General features: G+C 40.9%; 1 protein-coding gene across 7 annotated transcripts in view; it reads right to left on the bottom strand.

Moving 5' to 3' along the window:
* The window catches only part of FAM13A (family with sequence similarity 13 member A), a 189,171-nt gene that overhangs the window by 46,603 nt on the left and 120,728 nt on the right, over positions 1–21,840 (bottom strand). For all 7 annotated transcript variants that reach the window (XM_061583032.1, XM_061583035.1, XM_061583030.1 and 4 more), the window contains 5 exons: positions 13,896–13,943; positions 12,941–13,120; positions 6,816–7,002; positions 2,301–2,377; positions 1,750–1,792 (listed from right to left, as the gene is read on the bottom strand). In XM_061583032.1, the coding sequence (XP_061439016.1) occupies positions 1,750–1,792; positions 2,301–2,377; positions 6,816–7,002; positions 12,941–13,120; positions 13,896–13,943 (535 nt within the window). The remainder of the gene's footprint in view (positions 1–1,749; positions 1,793–2,300; positions 2,378–6,815; positions 7,003–12,940; positions 13,121–13,895; positions 13,944–21,840) is intronic.

The following is a 21,840-nucleotide window of genomic DNA, read 5'->3' as shown; positions in this document are numbered from 1 at the left end:
ATAATATTTTTCATCCAAGAATGCTTGCCACCTTTCCACCATGACTGCCCATTCACCTCATTACAACATTTAGGACTTTTTAGTTTAAAAAGGTGAATAATCGGTGGCGGATGTGGCGGAGGTATAAAAAACTACACGTGGTAGGGAGAAAGTGGCTATAGGTAAGTTTTTCTATCTCTTGCATAATGTTAGAAAGTGGGGACATAAAATAAAGTTGTTAGAACAGACAAGAGGAAGTACTTCATACAGTGCATAGTTAAACTAGGGAATTTGTTCCCACAACGTGGATGACTTTAAAAGCAGATTAGACTAATTCATGAAGGAGAAGACTAGCAATGACAAGCAGAAGGGCTATATATATCACCTCCAGTATCAGAGGCACTATGGCTCTGAATGCCGGTTGCTGGAGGTGACAAGACTTCACAAAGGCATCTGGTTGGCCACAATAAGAACAGCACGCTGTACTAGATACACCCTTGGATTGATCCAGCAGGGCTCTTCTCATGTCCTTTTTTTTCCAGGGTTGTTTGAGACAACCAAATTCTGCCAAAGCACAGAATCCAGCTTTCTGAAAAGGTCAGCATTTTTATTTTTTTTAAATGAAGTTCCTAATCTTTAGGTTACAAAGACAAGTGTGGCAAAATGGGCCAAGCCAGATGAATTGCTAAAAAGAGTTCCAGCGGCCAAAGGGCAGAGCTACAGAAAACCCTGCATGATCCCTTGCCCCTCCCCCATGGGCTTGTGAAGCAGAATAAATTATGTAAAAGAGTCCATGCCAATTTGCATAATTTACACTTGACACAGAACTTGGGTTCTGTTGGCACAGAATGCTTATTTGTTCCTTTTAAAGCACTGCGCACATCCACCTGTACTACATCTCTTCCTCTCTATGTGAAATTTTCCTTGAACAAGGATGCCTTCTTCTAGCATCCCTATCTCTGTTCAAAAGGCAGCCGAGGTCCCTTGCTTTCTAGGGGAGCATGCCAAACAGCAACTGTAAGATTACAAGAAAGGAGCAACCATGAAAAGAAAGGGAAAACAAAACTGACAGGGAACAAGGAGTTCTCGTTCTAAATGTGCAGCTGCCCTCTCTTAATCCCTAAACTCCAAAGTGAATGAACAGATTTCAACTCGGAGAAGAAAGCATTAAGGAGAGGAGGGTGAAATCCACCAGGATTAGAGGAAAACATAGGGGAAAAAACAGAAAAACAGCCATTTCATAAAAATGAAAGAAGAAACACAACTTACTCTCACGCTACAGGGAGCTAATGGATCACGTGGACCTCCTGACTAAGTGTTTTATGAAATTCCACAATAAATCAGGATGCTAACTTTGCTAATGGAGTAGAGTGGCAATGAGTCTTAGCAGGTCCCTGGTTCAAAACTCACCTCTGCCAAGAACTGCCTAAGGACCTAAAGACAAATTATATTTATATCCTGCCCTTCTGGTGCAAAAGCACGACACTCAGGATGGCTTACAACATTTAAAGCTACAATTTTATAAAGCCGCAATATATAAAACATTTAGCTGAGGAGACAGGATCAGCGGTTTCATAAAGGAGGTCCATCACAATCCTCCCAATAGGAAAGAAGCCATCACCAAAGGTTTGGCTTAGCATGTCATCTGAACAAGGAGTCATGGTGAAGCTCTCTTCTCACTAACCGCAAGCAGACCGCTTCATTTTTGTTATGTTTGGGGTTTTTTGGTCAAGGTATCAGATAAAAATAAATAAATAAACTGATACTAACCTGAGAGTGCCTTAACAAGTCGCCATCACCTTCACTGTCTTTGCTACAAAAAGAGAAGAAACAATTTGGCTTAAAAGAGTATCACAGCAAAAGGAAGCAACATCCTCAGCATTTTAAACAATGGTGTGGTTTGCACATCACATAGTTAAACACAAACTATGACTTAAACATGGACGAGCATTTTTAAAAGGATGACTGAAAGTAATATTTTGTGGTTCTGCACTTAACTAAATCATCCATTTTAACGTCCTCTTTGAAGGTCTGTATAGAAAATACGAAGGATCATTTCACAATTTAACGCTTAATAAAGGCAAATTCAAATTCAGAAAATACTGCAAAGTTCTTCCTGCAATTTCAAAATATCTGTGTTCAAAAAGCTTAATTATACGGTTCTCAAGGTGGCTGTGTGCAAGCAAATGCAATCTAAAGGAAGGTGTCTGAATGCTAATGAAGCTGATTTAATGTCAGCAATCTAGTTTCAAATCATAAAAAATTCTCTAGTATTAGGATTCACTGAAATCGTGGGCCAAAATGATTTCTTAGCAAGTCACCTGTCGTCAGGTAAGACTTCCATGTCATCTGTTCCTGTTTTGTCCACTGGTCTCAAAGAACCAAAAGTTTCCATTGTCTGTAAAACAACAAATATTAAGAAAATAGTTATGAATCAACATTTTAAAGATTAGTACTTAAAAGCATACTTCATGCAATAATGATCTTTACACACTTTATGATGTAAGTGACAAAACACCAATGGTTATGAAAAGTAGGAACACAGAGACATCTTATGCCTGTGCACTAACCAGGTTCTTCCATGGGAACAGGTTTGGGAGGTGCATATTAATGGGAAAAGTGAAATCAGATATAAATACCTCTATATGAACACAAAGCTACAATCTTCACATGTGATACTTCACCTTTCTGAACAGCATGCACCATACAGGCTACATTCAAAAATAATACCTTGACTTATTAAGCTGAGATATACACAAGCATTTTGCCTGCACATGTGGTCCTTTTCCCCTTTCCTTTGTTCTGAGCCACAATGAAACCAAGAACTCTCTAATTTCTTAGCTCAGTAATTCCCATAGTTCACTGGTAGAACATCTGCATGCAGAAGGTCCCAGGATAGATCCCTGGTATCTTCAGGTAAGGCTGGAATGTCCCCTGCCTGAAACCCAGGAGAGTGGCTTTCAGTCAGTGTAGACAACAGTGACCTAGATGGACCAATAGTCTGACTTGGTATAAAGCAGCTTCCTGTGTTCCAATTAAACCATGGTTTCACATTCCATCTGAACTGGGAGCAAAGGCTTCTGTGTACGCAGTCTTAATAAGCCAAGGTATGATCTTTCATATTGGGCCATACTATCCCCAGTGGTCCCTTTAGGCTATTTTCTTCCTTGGAGAATCAGCTGCTCATTCCATGCCTCTCTAAAGCCAGTTTGTAGACTCCTTGACTTTGTTACCATAGAATATATACTACTATAGCATCCTCCTTTTCTTCCCTTGTTCCTTTCTGGGTCTTTGCATCAGGTGAGTGCACAAGTCTCTTCCTTGAACTAACCAAGGGCCACAACTGAAATATTTCCAAGCTGTATGATTTCAGAGTACGGCCTGAAGGCCCATGAAGCCACCACCTTGCTGAAGCTACGCATATTTGGGTCTGGTTGGTGCCTGGATGGGTGACTGTTGGGGAATGACACTGCAGCTTCCATGACAGAAGAAAGGCGGGATATAAATGTAAGAAAATATTATATCTTAATTTTCAGTTTGGCAGCCCAACAGACACTCATTCCTTTGTCTTCATTTGCTCATTTATCCAAAGGCATAAGAGAAGCAACCAGAATGTGAATAATATATTTGCTTAATTGGTAAGAATGATTTCAAGGTCTGAATAGCGACAGAGCAGAACACACTGTGCAAATCTATATCCCAAATGTATAAATGAGGGGGACTTTGGCAACGTAACCAAAAAGAAATGGAAGAAATTCATTTACATAGCATGAAAACTAAAACTACAACAACAAATCAAGTGCTCAAAAATCTGTGAGTCTCTGAGTGTTGCACTGCAGATCTGAATATCCATGGATGCAAAAATCTGTTTTTTATAGATAGGGCAGAGCTGATGCCTGAATTTGCAGAAGAACTGACCTTGTGTCAGCAGCGTTCACACCTCCTCGCTACGGACAATCACCTTCTGCTGTGAAGGTCAAAGAGGGATTTCTAGCAAGCTGTGGCAGAGAAGTGACAAGCTGTGGAGAGCTTAATAATCCAACCTTCCGATCACACTCTCTGCCACTTCTCCCATACCTGCTATTTGCCAGCATATGCTGAGGCAATCAATATTATCAAATCAAACATGTCAGATTCCTGTATTTATTTTATTATTTATTTTATTTATTAGATTTATATCCTACCCTTCCTCCCAGTAGGAGACCAGGGTGGCAAACAAAAGTACTAAAAACACTCCAAAAGGTCATAAAAACAGACTTTAAAATATATTACAACAAAACATCCTTAAAAACATATTAAAACAAAACATCTTTAAAAACATCTTTTTTTAAAAAAAGCTTTAAAAACATCTTATTTAAAAAAGCTTTAAAAACATCTTAAAAAGCAGTTCCAACACAGATGTAGACTGGGATAAAGTCTCTACTTAAAAGGCTTGTTGAAAGAGGAAGGTCTTCAGTAGGCACCAAAAAGATAACAGAGATGGCCCCTAACATTTAAGGGAAGGGAATTCCAAAGGGTAGGTGCCACAACACTTAAGGTCCACTCCCTATGTTGTGCAGAATGGACCTCCTGATAAGATGGTATCTGCAGGAGGCCCTCACCTGCAAAGCGTAGTGATCAACTGGGTATATAAGGGGAAAGACAATCACACTATCACACATCCAACTCAAAAGGATTCTCAGTTATGGTGTCTGCAGTAGTAAGAAGGATGGACATCCACACATGAGGAAAAATGACTTGTGCGCAGTATGGTTTCATCAGCCTTCTAAATATGGACATCGGAATCTACCTGATACTGAGTCAGACTCTTGCCCCATCTAGCTCAGTATTTCCTACACTGACTGGCAGCAGCCCTCTAGGATTTTTGACAGAAGTCCATTCCAACCCTACTTGGGGAAGCCAGGGATCAAACCCGGGACCTTTTGCAGGCAAAGCAGATGTTCTCCCACTGAGCTACAGCTGTTTCCCCAACAGCTCAGGGGCTGGTTAACCACACCTTCACCAAGTGCCCAAGCCGCTTCCCCAGCTGTCTTTTCTCTGGTCTGCGCTCTTCCTTTCTTCCTTCGCCCATTACCTATCACCACGGCATATCTTGGACCTGGTGAAAATTCAAAATTTCAAGCCATTTAAAAAGAAAGAAATGAGTAATAGTTCAGCCTGTCCTCTGGACAGTCAGGACATGAACAGCCATGGATTTTGTGACTTGGCTGCAGAGAGTACCAACTGTCACTAGGTAAACAAAAGAGGAAGTGGTAGGCAAGAGGTTAGCCTGCCCACCGCCCTATCACACGGTGCTGGGTTCCAGGTTGCAAAGTGCAGTACAGAGTTACGTTGGCTGCATGCACAACCAAGCATCCCTTTAAAGAGGTGTAATGTGGCCTGTTAAAGAATGTAATGTTATATTTATAGTATTGAAAAGGGGTTTGTCTGCTGTGATATTTGTTATTGTTTTATTACTGCTGTTGTATTATTTTATTATGAAATTGTTTTTGTAATTGTTTGCTTTTGTTGTAAGCCATTTTGAGCACAATTTTCTTTTTTGTAAGTCACTTTGATTTCTATTTTGGAAAAAAGCGACTAATAAATATTATTAATAACAACAACAACAACAACAACAAAAGCAGTGGAGGGCAACCTGTGGAGCTTGGCATAATTTCGGAAGCTCTCTGCAAGAGATCGATTCAGACCTTTGGCAAGAACGCTCTGTCCCTACCTTGTCAGTAAGGTGATGGGGAGGAAGCAGAGTGAGGAGAGGGTCTCAGGAAGAGAGAGGGAAAAGGAGGTTAAATCGTGGGATTCACTCCCATAAAATGTAGCGATAGTCAACAAACTGGATGGCTTTAAAAGAGGATTAGGCAAAATCATGGCACCTAACCATGATGGACACGTCCTTCTTCCTGCAATGTCAGAGGGAGTATGCCTCTGAGTCACAAGTGGGGAGAGTCTGCAGACTTCTCATAGGCGGCTGGTTGGCCACTTTGAGAAAAGGTTGCTAGACTGGATGGGCCTTTGGCCTGATCCAGCAGGACTCTTCTGGTGTTCTTAAGAGGTGGCAGAAAGAGAGAAGGGGTGGCACCGCCTACTTTTGGCTCTGTCCTCGCCCGCTGCAGGCTTCAGCTCCGCCCACTGCTAGCATGTGGCCCCTGACAGATTATCCCTAAGGGATTGTGGCCACTGATGGCAGGAAGGCTGCCCACCCCTACTTTAAAGGCAAAGTGGAGGCCAAAAGAGTGCTCTTCATGCAGCACATGTGGCACAGTGATGATGCTTTGGAACTGCAGCAGGAGGCAACTTCTATTGTCTGATTTAATCCTTAGATGACATGGCAATGATCATGCCAATGGGTTGTCCCTCCATTGGGAATTGCCACTTACCCCTCACTGAGGGGCAACTGATACTCACTCAACTGATACAGAATCAGCTTCAAATTGTGGGACTGCCCTTAATTACTCTCTCAAACCACACCAAAGCGGTCTTCCAGTGACTTCTTTGGTTTTCCTTGTGGCAAATGACTCAGATGAGCCATGGACAGACATAATTCTAGGAAGGGCTGCAACTCAGTGGCAGAACATGTTTTGCAGGCAGAAATTCCCAGGTTCAATCTCTGGCATCTCCAGGTAGGGCAAGAAAGAAACCCTGTTTGAAACCCTGGAGATCTGCTGCCTATCAGTGTAGGCAATACTAAGCTAAATGGACCAATGGTCTGACTCAGCATAAGCAGGCTACCATAATGGGCACATGAAGAATAGACACTGCTCTGAGCAGAGCATTTGAATGGGTTGTCCCTCAAGGTTTAGCATGATACCTGTTGGAGTGACATTAATAGCTTTGCTTACCAGAGGACTGTCCTGGTTGTCATTAAGCTCAGAAAGTTTGGTGCTGGATTTCTGTCGCTTTGGTTTACTCCTTTCTCCGATATATCCAGAGCTGGTCTCTTGCAATTTTTCTACTTCATGTGCAGTCAGCATACACTCCTCAATGCTGCCGAAGCCAGAAGGAATATTCTCTTTATTGATGACCTCCCTAAGCAGAAAGAAGTTGCAGAGTTGCTTCAGCAAGTTTGTGAAAGCAGGGAAAGGAGTTGCCCTGAATTTGTACAGCTCTGGAAAAAATCTTTGGACTGTAGGCTTGTTTACATGTTTTACAATCATTAAGAGGTACACCAAGTCTTCTTGTTATGTGCCTTCAAGTCAATTACGACTTATTGATAATTACCTCTATGTAGTGACAAGTCTACCTTTGGTGGCCCCAGAGTACAGTCTGAAGGCATGTGATACATCAACCTAATGAAGGTAAGCAGGTGTGGCCCTGCGCAGTGCATGGATGGGAGACTGACTTGATCTGCAGAGAAGATATAAATGAAAATGCTAATACTAACAATAAATAATAATAAATTAATAGTAATAATGGGTTGTATTCAATGCTAGTTCTTCTCCGAATAGACCCACTGGGTTTATTCAACTACTCTGAGTAGACCTACTGTGTTGCAATCAACTAAGTCCTACTCAGAGCAGACTCACTGAAATGAATGAACCTAAGTTAGTCATGACTGTTAACTTCAATGGGTCTACTCTGAGTAGGACTAGCATGGAATACCACTCATTGAAATTAATTACTATTATTAACATGCCCATTAATATCAATGGGTCTATTATAACTTAGTTGAATATAACCTTGTATTAATAAAGTTCCTTGAGGGTAGATCTTCCATAAAGGAGAACAGTACACAAGCCTGTCCTAAAATTGTCAAAAGAGGTAGTATCCATTGCAAAAAAATGCTGTGCATGCTGGACTGTCTTAATTTCATTCAGGTACAAACCACCTTGCCTCAGAGGCAGGGATGGAAAATAAAGCTTCAATATTTGGAGGAGCTCCCATCTTCTTTCTTTCTTTTTTTAAAAAATGCCCCTCTTCAGACAAGTACCCAGATTTGCATTCTTTTACTTATCTCCTACATAGCAGAAATAAGGGATTTGCTTTACTGGAATTTCCTTCAAAAGCCTGTTTCTAATTTGTATAGATTATTACCTTGAAACATAATCTATTATGGAATCAGATGCAATACACACACACACACTTTAATTCAACTACAATATTCACTAAAAACTTAGCAACACATTCTCTTGGTTTTTCATTGCTGAAAAACAAACCGGCACCATCACCACCCAAACAGGTGGGTAAACTGAGGACCAATTCTCTCAGGCTATGCCAGTCAGTTATTTCATGGGACAAATAGTTTCATACCTATTAGCAATTAAAAGCACATTAGTTTTCAGTACTCTGGAAAGCAGACTTGGAACATAGGCAGTCCAGTAGGTGTTTTGCCAAACTCTATGCAGGTTCAAGAAGTGAGGATAATCATGTTGCTTCAGCCCCACATTTATTTGGGGGAGGCAGCAGAGGAAAGGGAGAAGAAAGTGTCCCAGTGTAGACATTAAAAAAAGCAGATATGAAAGATTGAGATGCAAGATTATGCAATCCCTTCTGTTCTCGTCCACAGCTTTCTCATACTGCCTCTATCCAGATTAAACATTATCTATGATCACTGACAACCTGGCCCAGTGGCCATAGTCAAATACAATGCTAAACCATTGTTTAGCATAATAAGAGCCAACATTTTACCCTCCAGATGTTGTGGACTACAGCTCCCATAGTCTCTGACCACTGGCCATGCTGGTTAGAACTGATAGGACTCCATCAACATTTGGAGGACATCACACTGGCTATCCCAGTGGTTTAACCATGTCAATGTCTACACAGGGCTTGACGTAGCAGATGTAATCTCCATGGTTAAGGGATTAGGAGTGATCCTACAGCCTTCTTTGCTATCCGTGCCTTCCCTTGCGAGTGAATCCCTCTTTTTCTTTTTTGGAGCTCACAGTGTTTACATGAATGGGGGCACTAACTATGCTTGCAACCCATGGTTTGAGCTAGCAATTGTTAGCAACAACAGTGGTCGAGACTGCATGATGGTAGGCTCTGAAGAAGGGAGGGAGGACATTCATGCACAAGAAAGGAAAGGGGGAAAGGATGTGCCTCTACAGACAATGCAGTGATCCCTGTAGCATCTTGGGTTGGTGGGAGCCCTCATTCACTGGCGCTATACTCTGTATGTCATGTGCCATTCTTTCAACTTGCAGCCCCTTGAACTGCCACTGTGCCAGTCTCTTGAGTCTTCCAACTTTTAGGGCTACTTCATAGATTACCAACCTTCCACAGAGAGTTGTAGAAGTTCACATGAAAAATGGTTTTGCCTATCTTGCAGGGTCATTCTTTGCTGTATAGAAACTTGGCACCATACACGCTGGGAAGCTGTAGCTAATCACAGTGAAAACTCCATGCATAGGACTGCCAGATGTGTTTAATATACATGCAAATTTCACACCTAGAGAAATGCTTTCCATGTAGAAATTCCATAACATACATATATACATTTATTTATTTGTTTGTTTGTTTATATATATCCTGCCCTTCCTCCCAGTAGGAGTCCAGGATGGCAACACTGGAAGTGGCCCTGTGCCAGTCGCACACTGCAGACATTTCAAGCTCATGTGTGTTGCTCACCCAGTGTCATCTTCTGGGCTGTGGTATAACATTGTGCAATTTGCTAGGTCAGTGCTAAGAATATTTGGTGGACAGATGTGATGCCTTAACCTGCTGCTCTTCATGTGCGTCTGTGGCCTACATCTCACTAATGTGGCCTAGCATGTGCAACTTCAGACTGCAGTTGTGAGGTGTGTCACATGACTGAATTCTCCACCAGTCTAAAAATAAATAAATCCATGCACACAGAAAAGAAGGTTTTAGTTCATCTTTCTCCCCGATATCCTATTTTAATATGCACATACATTTATTTATTTATTTATTTATTGAATGGTGAGACATTTAATCATGTGACAGCCCCCCCCCCAGCAGTTTGAAATGGAATAGCCCAGACACTGGTTTATCACTGAGTGAGTACTAGAACCTTGTGTGCAGGCTGAGAGCCTTTATGGTGAGATGTGGGGAATGTTCTGAAGACCATTTTAAGCAAAACATGTTATGCAAAAGGGTCCCATTGTGTGCAATGATATGATCTTTTTCAAAAAATAAAAATTTGTAATGGTTTTGCTTCCTATGCAAAATATAAGAATATTTTCTTTTTAAAAAAAACTTGAACCTCTATTCTTCCCGGGACAAGAGGCATAGCTGCGACACTTAAGAATAAAGGCCGGAATGCTGCAAAGAAAGGCTTGGAAACAATCAAAGTTTTATGAAGAGCCCTACTTCCTAAAGTCAACCTGAATCTGCTCCCATAAATATTCTGTTTGCATTGATGGAGACATGAAACTGAAGGCAGCTCAAGATATTGAAAACAAACAGGACGGCAGATCTTTTGAAAAGCATCCAACTTCCCCCCACCCCCAAAGTTCTGATTTAGTAACAGCAATAGAAGATACAATGAAATCCAAATCTGCAAAATTCAGAACTGAAGCTGGCAAAAGGATCTGTCTATTCTATGAGCTGCTTTGCACGAGACAGTGAAGCCAAAGTATGGCTTACAGTGACCATGTAAACCTCGCAGGTGCTTTGCTCCTCCCTGGTCCTTTTTAAGTTGTACTGTGCTAAGCCAAGCCAAGGTTTGGTTTAGCATGCTGTTCAGACAGGGACTCGTGGTTAAGCTCCCTCCTCCCTAGCCATGAAATGTAACCAGAAACAATCTTTGGTTACGGCTCAAGGTTAGTGAGGAGAGCGCTTAACCAGGAGTCATGATTTGGATGGCATGCTAAGCAAAACCTTGGTTTAGCTCAACACAGTACAGCAATAAAAAGTACTGGGGAGGGAAATGTGGCTGCAAGCTACTCTCTGGGAGCTTGCACATTCACACGGTCTCAGTAAGCCATACTTTGGCTTACCATGTAGTGCGAACCAAGTCAGTATGTTGTCACTGAAGGCAAAGAATAAAGGTTTATCTGGGATCTATCGCATAAGGACAGCCCAATTTCTATAGTGATTTTTTATAAGTTTATTTCACGCCATCATTCCATTATGTGGAAATGAAGAATCCCCCAAAGTAAGGTTTCACATGTACTAATGCCATCTGCTTTTTAAAATCTGAACATTTCACTGTAGTTGCCATTTCACATCTTCTGCTTAAGAGTCTGTGGCCAGACTTGGAAGAGATCACAAAACCAAAAGAATAAGCTCTGCAAAAATTCAGTTTTATTACAGTGCACTGCAATGGATTTTTAAAGCCATTGTACAGATGGCGCAATTTACAGATGCCACTCAGCTAAGGCTTCTTTTGGAAGTTGACAGCTAATTGATATGTGGATCTCTCATCTGTAAATGACAAGGCCTGAGAAGGTGAAGCTAAGAGACACACAAAAAGGCAGATCTGCAATTCACTGGGAAGCCTGCACAAAGGAGGGGGGGCCCCCCCCACGGCAGTGCTATATGCTGCCTAACAATTATCCTAGCCCATCTCTGACCTAGAATCATAGAATAGTAGAGTTGGAAGGGCCTATAAGGCCATCAAGTCCAACCCCCTGCTCAATACAGGAATCCAAATCAAAGCATACTTACTTGAGAAGCCTCACAGCATGGCTACTAATACAAGAAGCATCATTTAGATACACCTGGGTTGGGAAACACCCCTCTTTTGCAAGAGGCTATCATTTTTGCTTCTACTTTATAAAAGAAAACTTTCTTTTAACCCAAATTTTCACTTGAGGATACTGATGCTACATTTCTCCCAATAACAGAAGGGGAAAAGTGTTTCCATTAACTGTGCACTGTGACAGGAACAAGGCAGATCTTCACTTTTTATGTTTCTTAGTAAGAACACACGAAGCTGCCCTATATCAAGCCAAAGCATTGGCCTATCTAACCCAATACTGTGTACTCTGACTGGCAGTGGCTTCCTTGTGTCTCAGGCAGAAGTCTTTTCTAGCCTAGTACTCACGTGAGTTCCTCTCAACTTGGAGATAAGCAAAAGCATGTGCTTTCTTGCTGAGTTGCGGCCCCTGCAGCACAGAAGGTATCCAGACTTGTTTCATTGGATGGAGACTTGGGGGAACGAGGAAGAGGGGAATCAGATGCCATGCCATCTGATCCCTAAACAACTGCAGGGTTTTAAAGTTCCTGGTGGATTTATCTACTATGCATCCAGTCACTAAGTAGAAATCTGTAAATTGAGACTACTACCATGCCACATCTGGTACTAATACCACACGATACTAATGACTTGCCACTAATACCAGGGCACCTTGGGAGGCCTGCATGGCTCAGTCACCACTGGCTGTCAACCATATTGTAAAGATGTGGCTCTTTGCTGCAGCATTTGGGGAAGGACCTGTTTGATCTCATGTAATCTCTGATGGTTTTGAGGACTCTGCTGTGACCCCCCCCACACACAATTTTTTGTTCATCTGTGTTTTAATGAACACTGTCACTTTAAAGTAGGCTATAGGCAGCCTCCAGGGTCTTTTTAAGATGGAAGGGAGGAATATAAAATATTTTAATATTACTTAGCTATTAAGGTTGCTATTTACCTGGAAGCAGGTTCTACTGAACTCAGTGGAATATATGTATAGGATTGTGCTGTTAATTAGTTCAATTTTGTACATATATTCTTCCTCTTAAATGTATAAGTACACTATCTGCAGTGATATGACTTGATAGCTAACCTGGGATGGGTTTTATGGAGCAACATTTTTTGAAATAATTGTGTATTTTTATTTTACTGATGTAACAGCTGCTTTAACTGTATTGTTGATGTTTGTAGACAGTGCCATACCTTAGGGAACTCAGGCCAAAAGGCAGCCAATGGTTGCTTTTTTTAAGAACAGCCAAGCAAAATATTTGCTCTGGAGCTCATAAATTTCTCGGTGACCTAAATGAATAAAATTTTGTCTTTTGAAACTATCTGAAAATTGTTGAAAACCCATTTCTAAAAGAGAGGGAAAAATTGCAATCGTACATATCTCTGTTTCTTCGGGCTTCATCCTGTTCTTTATGATGCCGCCTCCGTTGCCGGGCAGACACGTTGGAGGACGTTGACGATGTTCCCGATTCAGATTCTTCAGAACTTTGACCACCAGATCCATGAACGTCAAAAAGATGTTGCTCAACAGCTGACCGGATGGTCTTTTCTAAGTATCTACAAAGTAAAATAAATAAATAAAGCAAGCAAGCAAACAAACAAACAAACAAACATTAAGAACAATGAATCTATAAAATGAGAGTCAGTCTCACAGTTGAACCTATCAAGATGAGCCTCTTCTAGAATTTTACTTAGAAGAAAAATGTTGCCATTGATTTCCGGGGCATAGCTTGAAGACACATGAAGCAACAACCTTGCTGAAGCTAACAGGTCTGAGTCCGGTCAGTCCCTGAATGAGAGACCTTCTGGGAATGCCATGTACGAGCAAGGATGCACACTCAGGATTTCTGAACACTTAAGGCATACCTAATCTGTTTTAAGTGATCCTAATAATGCGTTCTTGCATAAGAAAAGTAGCACCATCTTTCTGGACTGTTTACCCTAAAAGGCAGGGTAGAAATCTATTAAATCTGGTCAGGAATTCTTTACAGGAAGCCCTGCAACCAGCAGGCACTATGTGGTCCACCAGAAATTCACTAATGGTCCTTCACTAGACCACCTTCTGCCCACTCTTGTACTAGGTCCTTCAAATGTACAGGAAGAGCCACATCAAAATGCTTCAATCAAAATGTCTCAAGCTATATATCCACAGGACCACAGCCTTATTTTGAGCTTTATGAAGAATATTGTCCCTGAGAATTTGCCAAGTCAACAAAATGCAGATTGTGTGTGTGTGTGTGTATATGTATGTGTATATATATATATATATATATATATATATATATATATATATATGAGAGAGAAAATTGAAAATTATAAAGAAATCACTTACTCTCCAGTAGCAGGGATACTGTTGTTGTTGACTTGCGACACGTGAGCACTGCAAGAAAGAAAGTTAAAAGTTAGATTGAAGTTTCAAGGAAAACTAAGAAAGCCCGCTAAGGGAATCTTGGTGCTTCACTTGAATGATTAATGATCTGTTTAATGAATTAAAGGTCCCGTTGACAGACAGGTAATCACCTTCCAAAATTTAAAACACTTGGACCTTGCTTTGGGCCAGTTGCGCACTTGCACACATACCACTTGAGTTCTGTTCACTTGATAACTGTCAGATGACTTATCGAACTGACTTCAGTGAAAAGCATTATATTTTTCTTTTCTTCCCCCCCCCCTTAATCGCGGGCTGGAAATGTTTGGCAAATTATTTGCAAGAATGCCTTTATCATGCAAAGAAAGGTAAGTGTATGTTTAGTTGCCACATTCTGCTACTTTTGGAAGGCTATCCTTTAGAGCAGTCACATGCTATGCTACAAATAAGGTGAGAATAGTCTATATTGTCAACTGTGCATTTGCACTGGTGTTGATTTTTTTTAATAAAGAACTTGGAAAAAAACCACCAAGGAAGTAAGCTGAACAATAATATAAGATTGATAAACAAAAAAAAATTATTTCTTGAAAAATTCAGAACATCTCAAAGTCATACTGTTATCTTTAGGAGTACAAAGTTCTTTTGACAATATTTGAGAAACAGGATCCAGTTTGCTACAAAATTGTTTCACCTTTGTCTTGGTTCTTTTGATTTCAAAAAAATGTGTCAGATACCAAAGTAAATCCCCAAATTTGATCTATCCATTCATTAATACTAGGTGTTACTTGAGACATTATATTGTATCTGTGGTGGCAACTCACAAGTGCAAGTCACCACTTAGTATTTTATTAATCAAGTGATGGAACATATACATCAGCCCTTAGATTGTAAACTGCTAAGGGGCAATGATTCAGCTATTATGTTGCATCAAGTTGACATGACCCACCATAAGCTCACAGGACAGAACAGGTTATAAACAACACACAAACTAAATGTCAGCCTCTATCACAGTTTTTACACATAGCTTTTAACACAAAATGTACTTTTCAAAATGATCAGCACGTAAAGAAGTGGATTGGCTTTTTAAAGAGAACACAAATCTTAGTAAACAGAGCTAAGCAGATTTGGCATGGCAGATGCATTTGCTACGTGTTCTTCTTATGAATACTGTACAATTCATGATGGGGAGATGAGTCTGTAAACTAATTAGGGTGAAACACATGTCCATCCCTGTTTGCAGGCATGCCGCCCCTTCACCCTTTGCACAGAATTCGCCTGTGCATAAGTGATAAATGCACCTGTTGGCCCGTGGCTTCAAACAGCTGAGAGAACATCCATGTATGAAAGCAGTATACCAGACACTAGACACAAACAACAGGAGTGAGCTGCTGCCATTATGGCTGCTTTGTGTATTTCACAGAGATGTCTTTCTGCCTGTGAATACTGGACTTAGTGAATGACAGTTCTTACATTCTCAACACAGACAGCAGGCACCAGATATAGTTTGCTTCCACTGTTTTTTTTATCCTGTGCCAGTACATGTGGCAGAAGCAGTGAAGTAGGATTTCTAGAAAATTTTCCTAATCAAATTGTAATTTGCATTTTAAAAAACATTATGGGGCAGAAGGAGGCATATGCCCAAGTTACCAGATTTAACGGTGCACATGATTTTCCTACACATAAGTGATGCCATGTAGGAAAATTGCCATGTGAGAAGTACTTTGATTCATTTTCAATTTTTCTGCCTTTAACAGTCTCATAACTTAACTCCAAGCTCACAAAGCGCTAGCGCGGCCCATTTCAACTTGCCATCATTGTCATTCAAAGCTTTTGTCTTCCTAGGAAGCAGATGTGCCCTTGTGGAGGGCACGTCTCCAGATCAGTTTTCTTAACAGCAAGGCAAGGTCAGATAGGCAACCTGCAGGATTCCCGTCTCCCCAGGCCTGCTGACTCAGCGCTGCAGATAAGAGGGCCATGTGACATTTTACTGAAGTTCAACCTAACTACAGTATTGCTAAACCAAATCATTATGAGCTTAAAACATTTCATTTGACTTGATCCTCTTATCTGCAAGAGATTTTGTTAGTCCAGCTGGCTGGCCTGCTTGTATGTAAATCAACACGACATGGTGACATGACAGGAGGACGTAAGAGAAAGCTACGCTATGAAATGCAAGGCTCAGCATGCCACCCTAATGGACACTTGCTGAACAAGAAATTACTTTCACCATCCTGCTTTTTAAAAGCTTCCTCTCCAGCATTCTTGCTAGTACTTATTTATTTATTGCTAGTATTCCTATTAGTATTTTCTTGTTATGTGAGAGCCCCTCAAGTCTACCCAGCGGGCACTAGATTAGGTTGGAAAGAAACCACCTATTTATCAGCAAGAGGTTAAATACAGGAAAGATAGGCTGCTTTCTTCTAATGCAGCGATAAGAAATCTAACAACCCATGGCTGAATTGAGACTCAATGCTATTTAGGGCAGGTCACAGCTGTTGACAAAGCACGTACTAAAAATGAGTTGGCACTAGTCTAAGATTAATTTATTAGCAGTCTGCTCTATCCATAGGGCCATAAATACAGATACACAAAGGTCACTGCATGTGTTTCACAGAAGGAAACCCAGGTTTGCCACGAAGTGTACACTCAACAGGGAGCTGCAACATGCTGAGAAAACCTGTACAACACACGTTTGGGTGTATATGTTTGCAGAGCTACCCACTGACCAGGAAACAAAACTGGCTTGGCCTGATCTTGTGCATTTTAGCTGCAGCTTGATGTACTGAAATCAGAAGGCGAGGCTTTTTTGCAGCAGAGATGTCTGCAGAACAAGTTGCTTTTCGAAGGAGATCAGGCAAGTTTCCTACAGCATTTTCACACATCTGTCATCTTGTGTCTTTATACAGTGCATTTGCAAGGCTGCTGCTTTTGTTATCAGGAAAGTTAGTCCAACTAGAAAGAGCAATTATTTACTCTCGCACTTTCTTCCCACTTTTCTCTAATCAGAAATAACCACTGGGGATTGTGTGCAGTGACACTTATGGTTGAAAGCACGGTTGTACTCTAGGAGGCGCAAGGACTTTAGCTGAGGCCAGGCAGAACAGTGAAAAATGCCAATCTCTTTTGTCAGTATATTGTCCGTGTCAGCATATAACACCTCTGCACAGAGATCTGCACTGATTGCCAATTTGTTACCGGGCCAAGTTCAAGATGTTATTACTAGTGTATAAAGCCTTTAACAGCTTGGGACCAGTTTACTTGCAAGACTGCCTTACCCCATATGTGCTCACTCAAACACTTCACTCTGTCACAGATGCCACCTCATACTCTTCCACACTTGTAAGAAACTGTTATTTTAGTGTGGCAGCATCAACTCTTTGGAATTCCCTACCTATCAACATCAGGCAAGCACCTTCCTTTCTGCAACTGCTTAAAACTTTTCTGTTTAGGCAAGCCTTTCTAGACACATAGATGTTGATCTGTTTTAATCTAGTTAGTACCTGTTTTAATTGTTTTGAATATGTTTTTAATGGCTTGTTTTTAACTGTTTTATTGACAATTTTAATATTTTTTATAAACTGTTCAGAATTTTTTACACTCAAGCAGTATAAACATTTTGTTAAATAAAAACAATAAATAATTATTCATTTTGGCATTAAACAATCACCAAAAATCAAGAGCAATAACAATTTGGAGAAATGCAAAGTTTGAAGGAGTGGGAATGTTGAAGAATGGCTGTGTTTCAGTTTATGTATTGGTTTAGGAAGTGTAAATTAGGTAGTTTCTCATTAAAATGCAACAAAACCTATCTCTGATGTCCAATTTCCTTTAGTAAAATACTCTCCTCCTGCCTCTGCCAAGCATATATAAAGTCCAGTACAGAAGAGGATTTTTCTCCCATTGAACTGATCATTTTTATTTGCGTGACCTAAATATCCTCACTGAAGCCCAACTTGGATTACCTGAAAGTTTCTTATCTATCCCAGCTGACAGTCACCATCTGTTGTTTTAAGTTTTCTGAAGTACACTTTGCTTATCTAACAAACTCAGTGCTGCTATATACCCACCTTATCAAGTGGAAGGTGAGGCACAGAATGTTTTTTGTAGAAAACTATGTAGAAAACTAGATTAAGATCCTTTTGCTTTTATTTTAGTGCTTTATTTAAAAAAGAAACATATGAAACCAAAATATTATATCAATCTGGACCCCTGAGACTATAATCCTCCAAGGTCTCAAAAATTATGACATGGTAAGTTCATGTCTTATGTTACAATCAACACCTGAAATCGGTGACAAAATTCCTGTTGATTTGGATGGAATTGCATTACACGCTTGACAACATAATATAGTTTTTGTTGTTGTTAATTTTAAAAAGGGAGATTGGCAATCATGGTTCCAAGTGCTATTTGTTTTTAGTCAATTAAATAGTATTTTTGGCATGTAAATTCTGATATCATTTAACAAAACCACAACATTAGGAAATAGGAGATTGTTTAAAAAACTATATTACAGTTTGCTAAGCAGCAGTCATGGTGGTGATGCAGTCCAGCAGTGACTGGCTCAGCTGTCTGCCTGTCCCAGAGGGGATGGCCAAACCATTGGTTACCATTGGCTCAGCTGCTCTCTTCCTTAGAGTCACCACTAGCCAAAGGGCCAGGCAGCCAAAAGTACGGCTGTGCTGGCTGGGGCTGATGGGAGCTGTAGTCCAAAACATCTGGACAGGATCAGGATGGCGAAGGCTGTGCTAAGGAAAACAGAGACAGGGGATCTAGAAAAGCAGGATTAGAACCGGAAGAGGTCTGGAACAATGAGGACAAGGGAAGGAAGAGAAGTCAAAGGGGTAAGAAGACAGGGACAGAATGGGCAGGGAGAAGACCTGCAGACGCATGGGAATTTACTGATTTAAAATCACAGGTCAAATCTTTGGCTGCAAGCCTCTAGTTATTTGTCTACTTTTACAGATAGGTTTCCTGAAACTGGCTCAAGGTCAAGCAGATGCATTCCTGCCTGCACTGTGATCTACAAAGGGCTGTACCCACATCGAAGAAGATTTAGAACACTCCAAGTCTAAAAGGAATTTCAGACAACTAACGTGGGTTCAAGGAGTCCCACTTCTAACGTTACAGATGTGTGTTTAATCACTCTGATTGGATGTGCTGTTTAGGTTACATTCCTTTGCTGAAATAGGAGGCAGGGGGAGAAAGGAGATCATAAGGAACACTAACCACTGTGCTCACTGAAAGCTCTGCAACATTTGCAGCGCTGATAACAAAAAGCCATATACATAATGTTCCTGCTATTTGGCAAGCATCAAGCACTGCACAGTCCTTGGAATCTGGACAGCTCTTGTTTGCATCCACCCAACATGTTACATAACTGTCTCCTCTCAATCACTGTACTCTGTGTACTGTATAAAAGCTACAGCCCACATCCTCCAAATGTTTACATTAATTGTTCAGTTGTCATAGCACATAAATAAGTCTACATCAAGGCAAGCTTGACTGGCAGGAAGTCAGCAAAACAGCAGGGAGAAGGAGAGGAAAAAAAGAGCCATCTTGTAAAACAGTCTCTGGCATGGTATCCCGGGCTATTTCCCTTTTTGGTTTCTGCAGCAAGGCAGGGAAGATCAATGGCCGAAGTCACTCAAGGAGGAACATCTGCCTCTCTCCATGAGAGCTCTCAAGCGATGCAGCACCAGCCGTTGGCCAGCTTGTGGTTAGCCCTCCTGCCAAATTAACTCCTCTTGGCAAACCACCCCAAAGCCACACATTTCTGATCTGTGACACTGAGCAACATTAAAAAACAAAAACACAAAACCAAGCTGCCAAATGTATTCTGGGGTGCATTATAAAGCTATGTGAAATAACAAAAAGAAACAAGCTGCACATCAGGGAATTAAGTTACATGGCTGGCGTGCTGCTTTGCACTTAATTAATAGAAACTGGTTTAAATTGGGCACACTACCAGTTAGGCTCCAAGGTCTGATCACACAGAACAGGTGTCCCATCATCAGATTATTCCCTAGATGTTTTTCCTATATTAATGGATTCCACAAATGATAAAAGCAAGCCTGGAAAACGAATTCCAAACCCAAAGACCTTCAGGCGGCCATTCCTTTCTATGTTCCATACAACGCATTTGCACAGACATCTCAATTTACAATCACAGGGACATAGGAAGAAGCTGAGTCAGACCATGGGTTCACCTAGCTACATAGTGTCTACACTGACTGGCAGGAGCTCTCCAGGGTTTAAGGCAGAGGTCTCTCCCAGACCTACCTGAAGATGCTGGGGATTGAAGGGAACTTCTGTATGCAAAGCAGAATGCTCTACCATTGAGCTATGGCACTTCCCCAATCAGCCAATGCTGCGTATGGGGGATAACATGTTGTAGGAATTTTGTATAATTAGTTATATTTATGTAAGAACTTTTATTGCAATCTAGCTGCCAAGAGTTCCACATGGCTTCAATAAAACATAAAGCCAGGAAATGACCAGGAGTCAGCTACCTTCTTCCATAAAGAGCTGCACTGCCTCAATCAGATCATGAGAATAGCTTCCTTCCAACAGGAGACAAATACTTTTCTAGTCTCAATGACTTTTCCCAATTTCTAAAGCCAGATATTTGGTTGCCACCCTGGGCTTCTTTGGGAGGAAGGGCGGGATACAAAGGCAATCAATCAATCAATCAATCAATCAGCCAATCAGCCAACCAACCTACTTATTTTTCCTAGAATAAGAAGTTACTTAGTTTATCTGTTGTTGTAACCGGGATATATTTAGACTTTTTCTTTTAACTATTCCAGTGGATGTAATTTGGGTAGGACTGTGGCTCAGTGATAGAGCACCTGCTTTGCATGGAGAAGGTCCCAGGATTAATCTGACTCAATTTAAGGCAGCTTCTTATGTTCCTATTTCAGTTTGGTACATCAGTTTGCATGCTTCTGTTGGAACAGAAAAACATCTAATATGTGAATTCATACAAATAATAATAAATGGTACAGAAAATACTAAAACCAGAATAAAATCTATTTGCTTTGAAACACATGGGTTCAGTTTGCACTTAAATACTAAACCATAGCTTAGCTTTATGAGGATGAAACGCAGCAAGCATTGGGTTCTTGCACTCCATCTCCCCCTTTTTTGCTGCCCTCCAGCACGGCCAAGATGAGATCAGAAACTTCTGCTTCCATTTTAGATTAACCATAGTTTAGTGTGCCAGCTGAATCCTAAACTATAGTTAATGTTAACTATGGTTTGTTGAAACAAGTGAGCATCTAAAACTTTAATATAAAAGTGATTTGGTTCAACAAGCTATAGTTAAGATTATTTATTTATTTATTAGATTTTTATACCGCCCGACTAGCATAGCTCTCTGAGCGGTGTACAACAAAGTGCAAAAATATACAAAAATTTCATAGTAAAATGCAACAACAATGTAAAAGAATAAGAAAACTAAAAGCAATTACAACACATATTAAAACTAAATTAAGTTAGATTAAAATGCCTTAGAAAAGAGGAAGGTTTTGACTTGGCGCCGGAAAGACAGTAACGTCGGCGCCAAGCGCACCTCATCAGGGAGACTGTTCCAGAGTTCGGGGGCCACCACTGAGAAGGCCCTAGTTCTAGTTATCACCCTCCGAGCTTCTCTATGAGTCGGAACTCGGAGGAGGGCCTTCGATGTAGAATGTAGTGTACGGGCAGGTTCATATCGGGAGAGGCGTTCCAGCAGATATTGTGGTCCCGCGCCGTATAAGGCTTTATAGGTTAAAACCAGCACTTTGAATCTGGCCCGGAAGCATATTGGAAGCCAGTGCAAGCGGGCCAGAACAGGTGTTATGTGTTCGGACCGCTTGGTCCACGTTATCAGTCTGGCCGCCGCGTTTTGCACAAGCTGTAGCTTCCGGAC

Source organism: Rhineura floridana, chromosome 9, assembly GCF_030035675.1.
Source record: "Rhineura floridana isolate rRhiFlo1 chromosome 9, rRhiFlo1.hap2, whole genome shotgun sequence".
In the NCBI taxonomy this organism is placed as follows: Eukaryota; Metazoa; Chordata; class Lepidosauria; order Squamata; family Rhineuridae; genus Rhineura; species Rhineura floridana.
Note: the sequence above shows the minus strand (reverse complement) of the source record. Positions and strands in the feature narration are given on the sequence as shown.